The following is a 12751-nucleotide window of genomic DNA, read 5'->3' as shown; positions in this document are numbered from 1 at the left end:
CAACTTGGAGACTTCAAAATGAATCAAGGGTTAGAGCTGTCCATGTTGTGATCAAGTTTCATACAATTAATAGTTTAGGTGATTATAGTTTTTTTTTTTTTTCCAGCCCTTTCACTGTGTGAACTTATCCCGCCCTTGTATTTGATGGCATGTTTATTATCTATACTTGCCCCACATGATAATATAAAGTTCTATGAGGGTAGGGCTCTTTCTGGCTGATTCCTAGATACACTTTCAGTATGAATAGTATGTGATGATGAAAAATATCTATGTTGAGTGAATGAAATTATTATTATTTATTTATTTATTTATTTTTTTTGAGATGGAGTCTCACTCTGTCACCCAGGCTGGAGTACAATGGCACCATCTTGGCTCACTGCAACTTGCACCTCCCAGGCTCAAGAGTTTCTCCTGCCTCAGCCTCCTGAGTTGCTGGGATTACAGGTGAATGCCACCATGCCTGGCTAATTTTTTAAAAAATATTTTTGTAGAGATGGGGTTTCACCATGTAGGTCAGGCTGGTCTTGAACTCCTGACCTCGTGATCCACCCGCCTCGGCCTCCCAAAGTGCTGAGATTACAGGCTTGAGCCACTGCACCCAGCTGAATATTATTCTTCTTTTAAAATAATATGTATTCATTGTAGAAAGTTTAGGAGACACAGATAAAGCAAAAAACTAGTAAGACTAACTGTTATCCTATTACTAGTGAACCAATAAAATTACCCTTTCTCCTTTTATAGGAGATGTCTTCTTTATAGCCTATGTATAATTGCTTATGATGTTTAGAATACTCATTATCTAAAAATTTCCATATTATTATTATTATTTGTTAAGACAGTCTCTCTTTGTGGCATAGGCTGGAGTGCAGTGGCACGATCTTAGTTCACTGCAACCTCCATCTCCCAGGCTCAAGCGATTCTTGTGTTTCAGCCTCCTTAGTAGGTGGGACTATGGGTACATGACACCACACCCAGCAAATTTTTGTATTTTTAGTAGAGATGGGGTTTTGCTGTGTTGCCCAGGCTGGTCTTGAACTCCTGGCCCCGAGTGGTCTGCCCACCTCACTCCTGCTGGTATTACAGGAGTGAGCCACCACGCCTGACCCAAATTTCCATATTTTAAAATGCCTATACATTTTGTTTTAAGGAGCATTATTCATCTTGGGCTGAACACCCAATATTTCAGTGTAGGTTGGGAATACAGCAAGTGTTAATTTAGCATGAAATACTTTAATTGCTACAGTTTAATTGTTTGTTTTAAATGGAAGGTAGTTATAAAGCCTCCAGAGTTTCAGAGTAGCCAAATATATCAGTGATAGCACATTATCACTAATATATTTGCATATGTGGAACCAGTAATTTGTTTTTCCCATGCTTCACGTACTTAAAATCGACTTAATCTATGTTTCTAAACTGTCAATCTTTATGCTTAGTTTTAAAGCCTAATTATATCTTTCAAAAGAATACTCAGGTATCACTTTAAAATTATAGCTGCTCAGCATCAATGATGTGACAGATTGATGGGTGTTTGGATGCAGACTTGATCATGATAACATTTACTTGGGCTAGAGTAATTGTACTCACTTTATGCATTTAAGTAGCACTTACATGGTGCTTACTGTCTGCCAGTAACTGTTAATAACTTGTTAATCCTCATAACAAGCCTATGAAGTAGGTCATATGTTATTGATGAGAAAGTCAAGGCATAAAGAGGATAAAATTATTGCTAGGGCAAAGGCAGGATTGGAAGGGAGGTGGATGGGCTTCAGTGTTTTGTGCTAACCCAAACTACACTCTGCTGCCTCTCCTAAAAGTTCTGACAGCAACTAACATTTATAATGTGTACTATTAGCCTGACCATTCTATGTGCTATAGACATATTAATTTAATTTGTGGTAATAAGCCACCCAGCATGAATCAAAAGTCTGCATTCTAGTTTCAATTCTGCAGTGGACTGATGGTGTGGTTTGGAGTAACTCATTGTACCATTTTGGGACTCAAGCTAACGAGTTGGTTAGATTAGAAGATTTATCTCCAAAGTTCTCTTCTAGCTCTACAGTTAGAATTTTCAAACTATCTTAAAAGTCTTGAAAAGAACGTTTTTTATGTTTCTAATTTTAAATTGAGTATGCAGTCCAGATTTTTCATCTCCTACACTCTCATTCTTAAAAAAAAAACCACACTTTTGTTTGCTTATTTAAGCAAGTTTTAAATTTGACAGAAATATGTACATTTCTTAGAGTTAGATGCCATTAAAAAGATATAAAGCCCTTTGGGCAAAAAAACTCCCAGAATGAGACAAAACCCCTGAAAATAAAACCAAATTCACTTTTAATCATATAGAAATTTAAATTTAGAAATTAACAGTTAGTTCAAGAAGCCCAAATATGTTCAATAATAGCCACCTACAGACAGGCTTTTATGGTCCCTTTTTTGCTGTGAACTTATGCGAATATGTTCTAATTTCCATAAGCAAAGGGATTTTCAGTAAGTATCTACATATGATATCGATATATCCTTATGCAAATAATGTCAATTTTGACCTCGTCCTAACTGATAAATGATCTCTCAGGTTGTTTAGACACAATGTTCTTGGGAAGACGGTAAAGGCAGAATAAGAAAGGTAAGATATCCAACTCTAAGCCAGTGACATGATGAATATATAATGTTTTTGTTAATAATATTGACTAATTCACTAGTCTCCAGTCTCCTTTTGCTTCTCAGTCTATCATGATCTTGTGAGTTAGAACCTATTTTTTTATTTTGCAGATTGCATGAGGGACAGCAGTCAAATTTTGACCCCACCTCAACTCTCTTCTAGAATGAAACACATTAGACAAGCCATGGCCAAAAATCGCCTCCAGTTTGTACGATTTGAAGCAACAGACCTCCACGGCGTGTCCAGGTCTAAGACTATCCCTGCACACTTTTTTCAAGTGAGTTTTACACACAGCTGTGACTAAATGTAATTTCATGACCATTAGCAAGCAAACGGTTCTTATTACTCTTTCTTATTTTCTTGTAATCTATACAGCAATTCAAGCTGAAAATCAATAACTTATTTTGTTTCTTCCCTTGTTCCTCCCAAACACATTATTGCTCCCCAAGGAGCTAAACATGTACTCTCAGCTCCCAAACAGCAATTTCTTTACCCAATAGAAATACAAAACTAATTGAGACTGGTAATTTTAGTCCTTCTGCCTTGAATAATTTTGCTCTACAGAATTATTTTTTCCCCCTTACTGCAATTATGAAGATTATATTTTATTTGACATAAGAAAATTGCAACAGAAGACCCGAGAGCAAACATAAAAAGGAAAAAATGATTAAATAGAAAATATTTGCTAGATAAAAACCATATTCCTTTCAGCTCCAAATTCTGATAAGAAAATATTCCATTGTTGGATAACTTAATGAATATTATTAAATTCCCAAAAATGATGATATCAAGAAATATTGTGTTTTTGTTGTTTTGAGACTTCCTTAATTTTTTGTATCAGTTTTTGTCATGTGTTTATTTTGATGACTGAGTTGTTGTGTTAATTAAATTTCAAATTTCTTAGCAAGGGACATCAGGTCGGTACTATTTAAGAAAGTGTGAAAGTTAAGCATCCTCTAGGTTTATTTAAAAATATTATACTTTTATCACGTTAACATCAGATTCTAATTTTTAAATTTGCTTCATGTTGGGGAAAACTGGACATCTTCAAAAACACTTTTTAAATAATTCTAACAGATTCAAACTTGTTTCTTAAGGAATTATTTGGACCTGCTTGCAGATATTGTTTCCTCGTCATCCAGGCAAGAATACATGTTGTTTAATTTTTATAAAAAATGCAGATTTTCTTGTGGACAGGCCCAGAATATAATTCAAATGAGTCTCTTTCAATCATAAGGAAAAGTAACTGGCACTTTAAGTACTTGCCAGAGACCTCAATGTAAAACTGTTTGCTATTCAGTTTTCGTCAAATTTTAATCATATATTTTACTAATGGCACCTAAAAGTCCATATATAGGACATTACTCTAGTTTCTCAGTGGAATCCTTTTACAAAAATAAAACAGTATGCTGCTTATACTTGCTAAGGATTCATATAATTGACATAAAGAGAAAAACTCTGCATACTTTTTTAATCCAACTGCTACTGAAAATATTTTTCATTATTTTGTTCAATATCCCACATACAAAAAACACTTTTTTTCCTTGAGTTTAGCTAGAGAAAAAGTTTGTTTATCATGAGAATTTTAATGTAACTCATTATACACCTTCTCAATGGCTATATTTATTCTTAGTCCCAGTTTCCTAATAACTAACTTCCCTATTTCATTACCTAGTTATTATTATTTTGTTCTCATTTAATGATCATAGAGTATCTATATTTTTTTAAGAAGCCACTTTAAATTTATTTTTGAAACTTGTGAAGGTATAAATAATGAGTATTAGCACAATGAATATTTGTAATTTAAGAGAAAATAATTTATTTTGAAAAATTTGCTGTGAATAGACATTAAAAATAGGTTTAGGAGGCTGGGCGCAGTGGCTCATGCCCGTAATCCCAGCACTTTAGGAGGCTGAGGCTGACGGATCACCTGAGGTCAGGAATTTGAGACCAGCCTGGCCAACATGGTGAAACCCCATCTCTACTAATGACTTTTTACTATGTTTTGCATTCATATAGGACTATTGGAGTGAAATGGCAACCAGCTGTTCTCTACTATTCACAGCCAAGTGAATACAAACACAGATTTAAATTGCAGGAACTCATAGAAGTCTCATGAATAAAATATATTATTTCTCATTTTAGATATGTAAAGAACTAATATACGGAATTTCAAACTAAAAAACTGACATGCAGGGAAATGACATTATTGCTTATAGTGAAAATATGAATTAAAGGATTCCATGCTATAATATTCTAATATCCCACAGTATGCATTGTGTGTGTGTGTGTGTGTGTGTATAAAATTTACATGTACAGGTCCATGAGTGAGTTGGAAAATTAGGCAGGCACCAAATGGTGTTTGGCTCACTCAACTTTATTATTGGTTAAAGTAGAGTTGGATCAGTTCAGTCAAATAGCATTCGAAAATATGTGTAGAGATGGTGGAAAGTGGAGGCAGTGGTTCATGGGCAAATGCGGAAGAGTGAACCAGTAAATTTACTTTGGCTAATACCAGCCCCTCTTTGATAGCCATGCTTCTTGGGGTCTGGAGGTAGCATAAGAAATAGTCTGGCTTCCTTCCACCACATGAGGATACACAAGAAGAAGCCATATACGAACCAGAAAGCAGCCCTCACCAGACACCAAATCTGCTGTTGCCTTTATCTCGCACTTCTCAGTATCCAGAACTAAAGAGGAATAAGTTTCTGTTGTTTATAAGGGGAAAAAAAGAGAAAGAAAGAAAAGGTAAGCATCTGGCTTGCAGATTGTTAGGGTGTTTTATTAACCTCATGATCTTCACTGACTTCACGGGAACCAACCTTTTATACTCAGTGATTTTTCTCCATCTATTAACGTAACCTTCAACCTTGTTGATATTTCTAATACATAATTTCCAGAAATTGTTTTATGTGTCTGTTCAACTTAATAACCTTATCGCTTCCCTGTTGACTGGCACAGAGCAAAAGTTAAATAAATGACCAAATTCACTGAACCCTAGAGATAGATGGCTAGAAAGTACCTTAGCAGTCATCTAGTCTAACACTTGTTTTACTGATGTGGAAGCTGAGGCACATAATCCAATGACTTGCTGAAATTCACAAAAGCAATTAACGAAAGAGCTAGGATGAGGAGGCAGATCTGTTGACACCCAGTTCATGCTGACTTGAAGGCTACAACCTTTTGGAAGCTATAACTTTGGAGTTATAGGTCCACATTCACGGACAAGGGTTCTGAGACTCTGAGACAGTGAGGTTTTTAATTCTTAAATGGGTTGTAAAAGTGAATAAAGAGAGGAATGCAGATGTCAGCGTCCTGGCTCCCCTGGTGTTAGGACAAATGTGCTGTGTGCCACAGTACTGACCATAGTCTGCAATTTGAGAAGGATTGAGAATTGTTTACTGTAGACTTTTGAGGGTCAGTTAACTCAGGATTACAATAAAATAAGCAAAAATAAAGCCTTATCTGAAGAATTAACAACTGTACTATAAAATAAAAAGTGCTTCAGGAAGCACTTTTGATGATGATAATTTCAAATAATTCCATAAGGCTTTACCTTTGTTTTTTGCTGTAACGGATTTTCTTTATCATTATACCTTTTATTTATAACTGCTATTTTCAGATCTAAGAGCATATAAGGCCTTCAAGGCTTAAAACAATGCATTGTTTATAAAGTTGCCTTTGGGGGTTTTATTTTAAAATATTTAACATTTATCTGATATCAAGTTAGTGTTAACCAACAAATGTTAAACATATATATATAGATATATATATATATTTTTTTTCATTAGCAGGGCTTTCTTTTCCCCCGACCCTTTTGTTTGTTTTCAAAACCTAATTTCTTCATTTTTTTCCTTTTTTAGGAGAAAGTGAGCCATGGTGTTTGCATGCCCCGAGGTTATCTTGAAGTGATACCAAATCCTAAGGACAATGAAATGAATCACATAAGAGCCACATGTTTTAATAGTGACATAGTCCTAATGCCAGAGTTATCAACCTTTAGAGTTTTGCCATGGGCTGACAGAACTGCAAGAGTGATATGTGATACCTTCACTGTGACTGGTGAGCCTCTTTTGACTTCTCCAAGGTACATTGCAAAGAGGCAGCTGAGCCAGCTGCAGGCCTCTGGCTTTTCCCTGCTTTCTGCTTTCATCTATGATTTTTGCATTTTTGGTGTGCCCGAAATTTTAAATTCAAAGATTATATCTTTTCCTGCTTCAACATTTTTAAATAACCATGATCAGCCCTTCATGCAGGAACTTGTTGATGGCTTGTATCACACTGGAGCCAATGTCGAGAGTTTTTCCTCCTCTACCAGGCCTGGTCAGATGGAAATCTCTTTCCTGCCTGAATTTGGCATTAGCTCAGCTGATAATGCATTTACCCTCAGAACAGGTGTCAAAGAAGTGGCAAGGAAATATAATTACATTTCCAGCTTCTTCATTGAGACTGGATTTTGTAATTCAGGGATTTTGTCTCATAGTCTCTGGGATGTCGATAGGAAGCAAAACATGTTCTGCAGCACTTCTGGAAGTGAGCAGCTCACGATCACTGGGAAAAAATGGTTGGCAGGACTCTTGAAGCACTCTGCTGCACTCAGCTGCCTGATGGCACCTTCTGTTAGCTGCCGAAAGCGTTATTCCAAGGACAGGAAAGACCTGAAGGAGAGTGTGCCTACAACATGGGGATACAATGACAACAGCTGTATATTTAATATCAAATGTCATGGAGAGAAAGGCACCCGGATAGAAAATAAACTAGGCTCAGCAACAGCAAACCCTTATTTGGTGCTGGCTGCAACTGTTGCTGCAGGCTTAGATGGACTTCATAGCAGTAATGAGGTCTTGGCTGGTCCAGATGAGAGCACAGACTTGTACCAAGTGGAACCTTCTGAGATCCCTTTAAAACTAGAAGATGCCCTTGTGGCACTGGAAGAAGATCAATGCCTGAAACAGGCTCTAGGAGAAACCTTTATTCGATATTTTGTTGCCATGAAGAAATATGAGTTGGAGAATGAAGAAATAGCTGCAGAGAGAAATAAATTCTTAGAGTATTTTATTTAGAATAGAGCTCACAACTACTCCTTTAGAGATGTAACTGTTACTTAAAGCTAATCTACCAAAACAAAAAGACTGAACTTTTGTAATTAACAACAGCAACAATAACAAGATTATGAATGCTTTTGACTTTTTTTTTTTGTCCATGGAATATTTGACAGATGAAGTAGGACTGCTGAGAAGATTCTGATAACAGAAACAAACAACAAAGTTGTGGTGAAGCGATAATATGCAAACTTATCAGATCTTGTCAGTTAGTCATTTCCTATGTGTATGTTGACCTGGATAAGAATATCCAATTTTGGGGGGCAATAAATACATTTGCACATTAAGAAAAAAAAGACTTAAGCATTAGAAAGCAAAATTTAAATGACTAAAAAAGAAAGAAAGAAAAGGAGAAAAAATTTTAATGGTACACATATGATTTCCAGGGAGACAAATATACGAATATAGTCTCGCTAATCAAATAATATTGTGAATCCAGGTTGTATGCACCATTATGGTCTTTCTAAACAAGTTAAATAAACTTTTGCCAAAATATAATGACAGGTAGGCAGTTTTCCCCTAAGTCTCTTCTCTTTTCACCCTTTTCCACCAGCTCCTGAAAAGCTTATGAACTTCAAGGTTATAATGTCCTCAAGAAACAAATACCTAAGGAATAGAATTGGAGCTGGGAACAACGAGGTCAGATTTTAAAAGTAGTTAAAGCCTTTCTTTTAACAATGCCTCATATAGAAGTTCAATACACAAAGTATAGATAGAAAGAAGTTTGTGTGTGAGGGTAGGTGGGCTCTGTCTACTCTGCTTCATTCTTTGAAACTATATGTCCCCCTGAAACCTCTAGTGCTCTGTGGAGTGTGAGAACAACTGCCTGGCTAGCCAGGGCTATGTTTGGAATTTAAGTTTGTTATTCAAATTACTGAATCTGCTGCTCACATAGGTTGGTACCTCCCCAGAGAATATTACGTGTTCCAGGCCTTTGTTTGAATGAGATAATATTGTAACTATCACAAAAGTTTAGCTTCTTTTGAGAAGAAGTCCAAAATCCACTTACTAGCAAATGAAACATTATTCCACTGCTTAGGATCAAACAGCAGATTTTATGTTCAATTAAAACTGACTGTGGTCTCAATTTAGATAGCAAACACACAAGCAGAGGATTAGAATTTGGCTCAGATCCTCTTATTAAAATTCATAGTACTCAGTAGCTTAAATAGTGAAAGTCAGTCTATCCTTCACTAATTACTCCTTTCTTTTCTCCTTTGAGCAGGAGAAGTGTGTTTAGATACATAAGAAGAAAGTTCCCAGCACTTTGGGAGGCCAAGGCAGGAGGATTGCTTGAGGCCAGGAGTTTGAGTCCAGTCTGGACCACATAGTGAGACCGCTGTGTCTACAAAAAAAAAAAAAAAAAAAAAAATGCCTGGCATGGTGGCACATGCCTGTAGTCCCAGCTACGTGGAAGGCTGAGAAGGGAGGATCGCTTGAGCCTGGGAGTTTGAGGCTGCAGTGAGCCATGATCCCACCACTGCACTCCAGCTTGGGTGGCAGAGTGAGACACTGTCTTGAAAAAAAGAAAAGAATAAAATTCATGGATGCATATGGGGTAGAGAGAAAGATAGTGTAGGGTAGGTGGGGGAAGGAAGGGAATCTGTCCAGAAACCTCCAGAATGAAATCCCACACATTACATCATGGGAGGGATAAGGAAGACTCTCATGCCAATTTTCTAGCTGTCTGCTAGAAAATTCCCCTCTGTTCATTTTCCCCTCTGTTCTCAGTAATAAAACCTCAATATGTTCTTTGAAAGCAATGAAAAATGAAATGATATTTCTGAGCCTTCATTAAGGTTGGATGTGGTCATGTTATTAGGTTCAGTGCAAAGATGTGAAAGTAGAAGTGTTTCATGTAAGTTCTTTAGGACATTTTCTTTTCTTGTATTTTTTTTTTTTTTCCGAGATAGAGTCTCGCTTTGTCACCCAGGCTGAAGTGCAATGGCGGGGTCTTGGCTCACTGCAACCTCTGCCCCCTGGGTTCAAGCAATTCTCCTGCCTCAGCCTTCCAAGTAGCTGGGATCACAGGTGCCTGCTACCATGCCTGGCCTTTTAGTAGAGATGGGGTTTCACCATGTTGGCCAGTCTGGTCTTGAACTCCTGAACTCAGGTGATCAGCCTGCCTTGGCCTCCCAAAGTGCTAGGATTACAGGCGTGAGCCACCATGCCCTACCACACTTCAGGACATTTTTTTAAATGACGGATGCTGTGTACTCTGCCCTTTCTCTCTCTTGCTGCCTTCACCCTTCCTGCTGACTGGCCTACAGATAATGTGGCTAGGATAATGTCCTTGGGAAGGGAGGTTTGCTCCACAGGGTGCAGTAATAAGGTGGAACCTCTGCTTTGTAGAGCAGTTTGACTTGCCTACATCCAGATGTTTACCTGAGAGAGAACCAAACTTCTATCTTCTTTAAGCCACAATGATTTTGATTCTTTGTTAGTTGCAATGAAATTTATTTTCTCTTTTCCATGTGTGTGTTGTATGTGTGTTTGTGTGTGTGTGTGTGTGCATATGAGTGGAGAATTTGAAGGATTTGGGGATGAAAGAATAAAGGTATAAGAACCAGTGAAAGACCACTTCCTCAATATTCCCACTTCTAGAGAGGATAATCTGAGTTAATCAAAGGGATCCACACATGAAAAAAATGGGATTGGCTCTAACCCATCCCTATAAAGTGGCATATCCCTTTAGAGTCCACAGGCCTTAATGAAACATGTCTAATGCATTGACTTCATTTTACCATAATGAGTAAAGATGCTGTAAAAAGTCTGATAATCACAGTGTTTGAAGCCCTTTTTTCTCCTTTCACATTATTAGCATAACTTAAAAACACAGTACTCAGGATGCCATGTGAAGGAATTATATAATTAGGAATATTATCTTCAGTATTAAGTGTACAGTAGTGAGTCAAAGAAAATATTCAGCCATAGATTACAAATCAGTTGATAACGTAAGTTGGTGTAGCAGTCTCCATCAAGATTTCAGTTAGGTGTGTGATGATGTATATTCTTGTTCTTTAAGGCAACCCAAAAAGAGGCATTGGCCAGCAGAGTTCAGGGCCAAAGACAAATTGGGGTAGGTACATGTAAAAATCAGTTATCTATTTTTGTATTTCTTTCATCTGTTCATAGGCTTTCTATTGTTGAAGGGACTTTCTGCTGATGCTTCTACCTTCTTGGTCTGGGTTAAGAGGGTCAGACATTCATTCAGCAGCACTTATTGGGCACCATTTGTGTGCTAAGCCTTCTTCTGGGAGCCATCATACTAGGGGAGACCAAAACAAAGATGAGCAGACAATGAAAGAGTTTTGGATCTGTGTATCTTAAGCAGAACATAAATAATTTTTTTGTAGGCCTAATGCTGAAAAAAACTATTTGGAAAGCTTCTTTATGGCTCGAAAAGGGTGCTTTATAAATAGCTTTACAAAAATTACTTTCTTATTTTCATTTACTATAATTGTTCTAATCAAAGCTTAGGGGAAAATGTGATTACTGAATTTAAAGTTTGTTATTAAATGAGTATACATAAGAAATGTAAATTAAAAGCGATAATGTTTTAAGACTAGAAACTAAAACATTAGTATTGTAGTAATAAGTTTCTATTTTCAAGGACATTCTATAATATAAAATTTCATTTTACAGTGTGTGAATAACAACAACGCTTGAAATGATTATTTGAAGGCAATGAAAGATCAAAAAACTTTAATCTGAATAAAAATTGAAAGCATACAGTGAAGTCTGAGCTTATCAGTAAAACAGAACAGTCTATTGACATATCTCCGTCACCTGTTTGACAAAATAAGCTTACCAATATGTTTATGATATAGGTATGACTGGACAATACCTTTAACCTTGGGTTTTCTATTACAGGGGTAAGAATTTGTGTCTTTAAACATTACCTATGTGCACAGTGCCTTCCCTGTTAAAGCTCTTCTCATGCTGCCTATAATTAGCGGTTTACATGATACTTCCTAATTGCTAATTAGGATGTGAATTCTCAGAATAAAAGGTACAGATCTTACTTACATTTGCATTAATACTTCTTGTTCCTTGCATGTGTTCTGGAATTCAATTAATGTTTAATCAATCAATCAATCAATCAATGCATATGTTATTAGCATAGTACAATACTATGCTTGTCCAGTATAAAACACACAAATTCACCTACCCAGAGAGAGAGAGGAATAGAGACAGTGGAGAAGACCAACAGTTTGTGTTTTTTTATTGATCCTACAATTTCTGCCATTAGAACTTCTTCAGGTTTTCTGCTTCTAGAAACTCCTGAGTAAACATCATTTGATTAGCTTGATGGGGATCAAAAGAACAACAATAAAAACAAAAACAAAAAAGAGCAAGGTGAAGTTGTCATGCTTTTTAGCCATGTGGAACCTTTCAATAGCTCTCTTAGATTTGTGGAATCCCTCTTCTTTGGGCTCTTGTCTCAGAAAGTAGAAGTCAGAACCTCACCTTCCCAATTTTTCTTGCTGCCATTGAGAGGTGACAGCGTGCTGGCAGTCCTCACAGCCCTCGCTCGCTCTGGGCGCCTCCTCTGCCTGGGCTCCCACTTTGGCGGCACTTGAGGAGCCCTTCAGCCCACCGCTGCACTGTGGGAGTCCCTTTCCGGGCTGGCCAAGGCCGGAGCCGGCTCCCTCAGCTTGCAGGGAGGTGTGGAGGGAGGGGCGCTGGAGGGAGGGGCGCTGGCGGGAACCCGCGCTGCGCGCGGTGCTTGCGGGCAAGCGCCAGTTCTGGGTGGGCATGGGCTTGGCGGACCCCGCACTCACAGCCGCGGGCTGGCCCCACCGGCCTGGGCAGTGAGGGGCTTAGCACCTGGGCCAGCAGCTGCTGTGCTCAATTTCTCGCCTGGCCTTAGCTGCCTTGCCCCGGGGCAGGGCTCCAGACCTGCAGCCCGCCATGCTCGAGCCTCCCCGGACTCCGTGGGCTCCTGTGTGGCTGGAGCCTCCCCGAGGAGGCCGCCCCCTGCTCCAAG

General features: G+C 38.0%; 1 protein-coding gene across 2 annotated transcripts in view; it reads left to right on the top strand.

Annotated features, from left to right (window-relative positions):
- Nucleotides 1-11789, top strand: part of LGSN (lengsin, lens protein with glutamine synthetase domain) — a 51736-nt gene extending 39947 nt beyond the window's left edge. The window contains exons 3-5 of one of the 2 annotated variants that reach the window (XM_054493268.1): nt 2770-2936; nt 6523-6721; nt 7143-11789. In XM_054493268.1, the coding sequence (XP_054349243.1) occupies nt 2770-2936; nt 6523-6721; nt 7143-7240 (464 nt within the window). In that variant the 3' untranslated portion in view covers nt 7241-11789. Of the gene's footprint in view, nt 1-2769; nt 2937-6522 lie in introns of both variants that reach the window. The other variant, XM_054493267.1, reaches the window with a different exon arrangement.
- Nucleotides 11790-12751: the final 962 nt, after the last annotated feature.

Source organism: Pongo pygmaeus, chromosome 5 (genome assembly GCF_028885625.2).
Source record: "Pongo pygmaeus isolate AG05252 chromosome 5, NHGRI_mPonPyg2-v2.0_pri, whole genome shotgun sequence".
Lineage (NCBI taxonomy): Eukaryota > Metazoa > Chordata > Mammalia > Primates > Hominidae > Pongo > Pongo pygmaeus.
The sequence above is the reverse complement of the archived record's forward strand: the minus strand, read 5'-3'. Positions and strand labels throughout refer to the sequence as shown.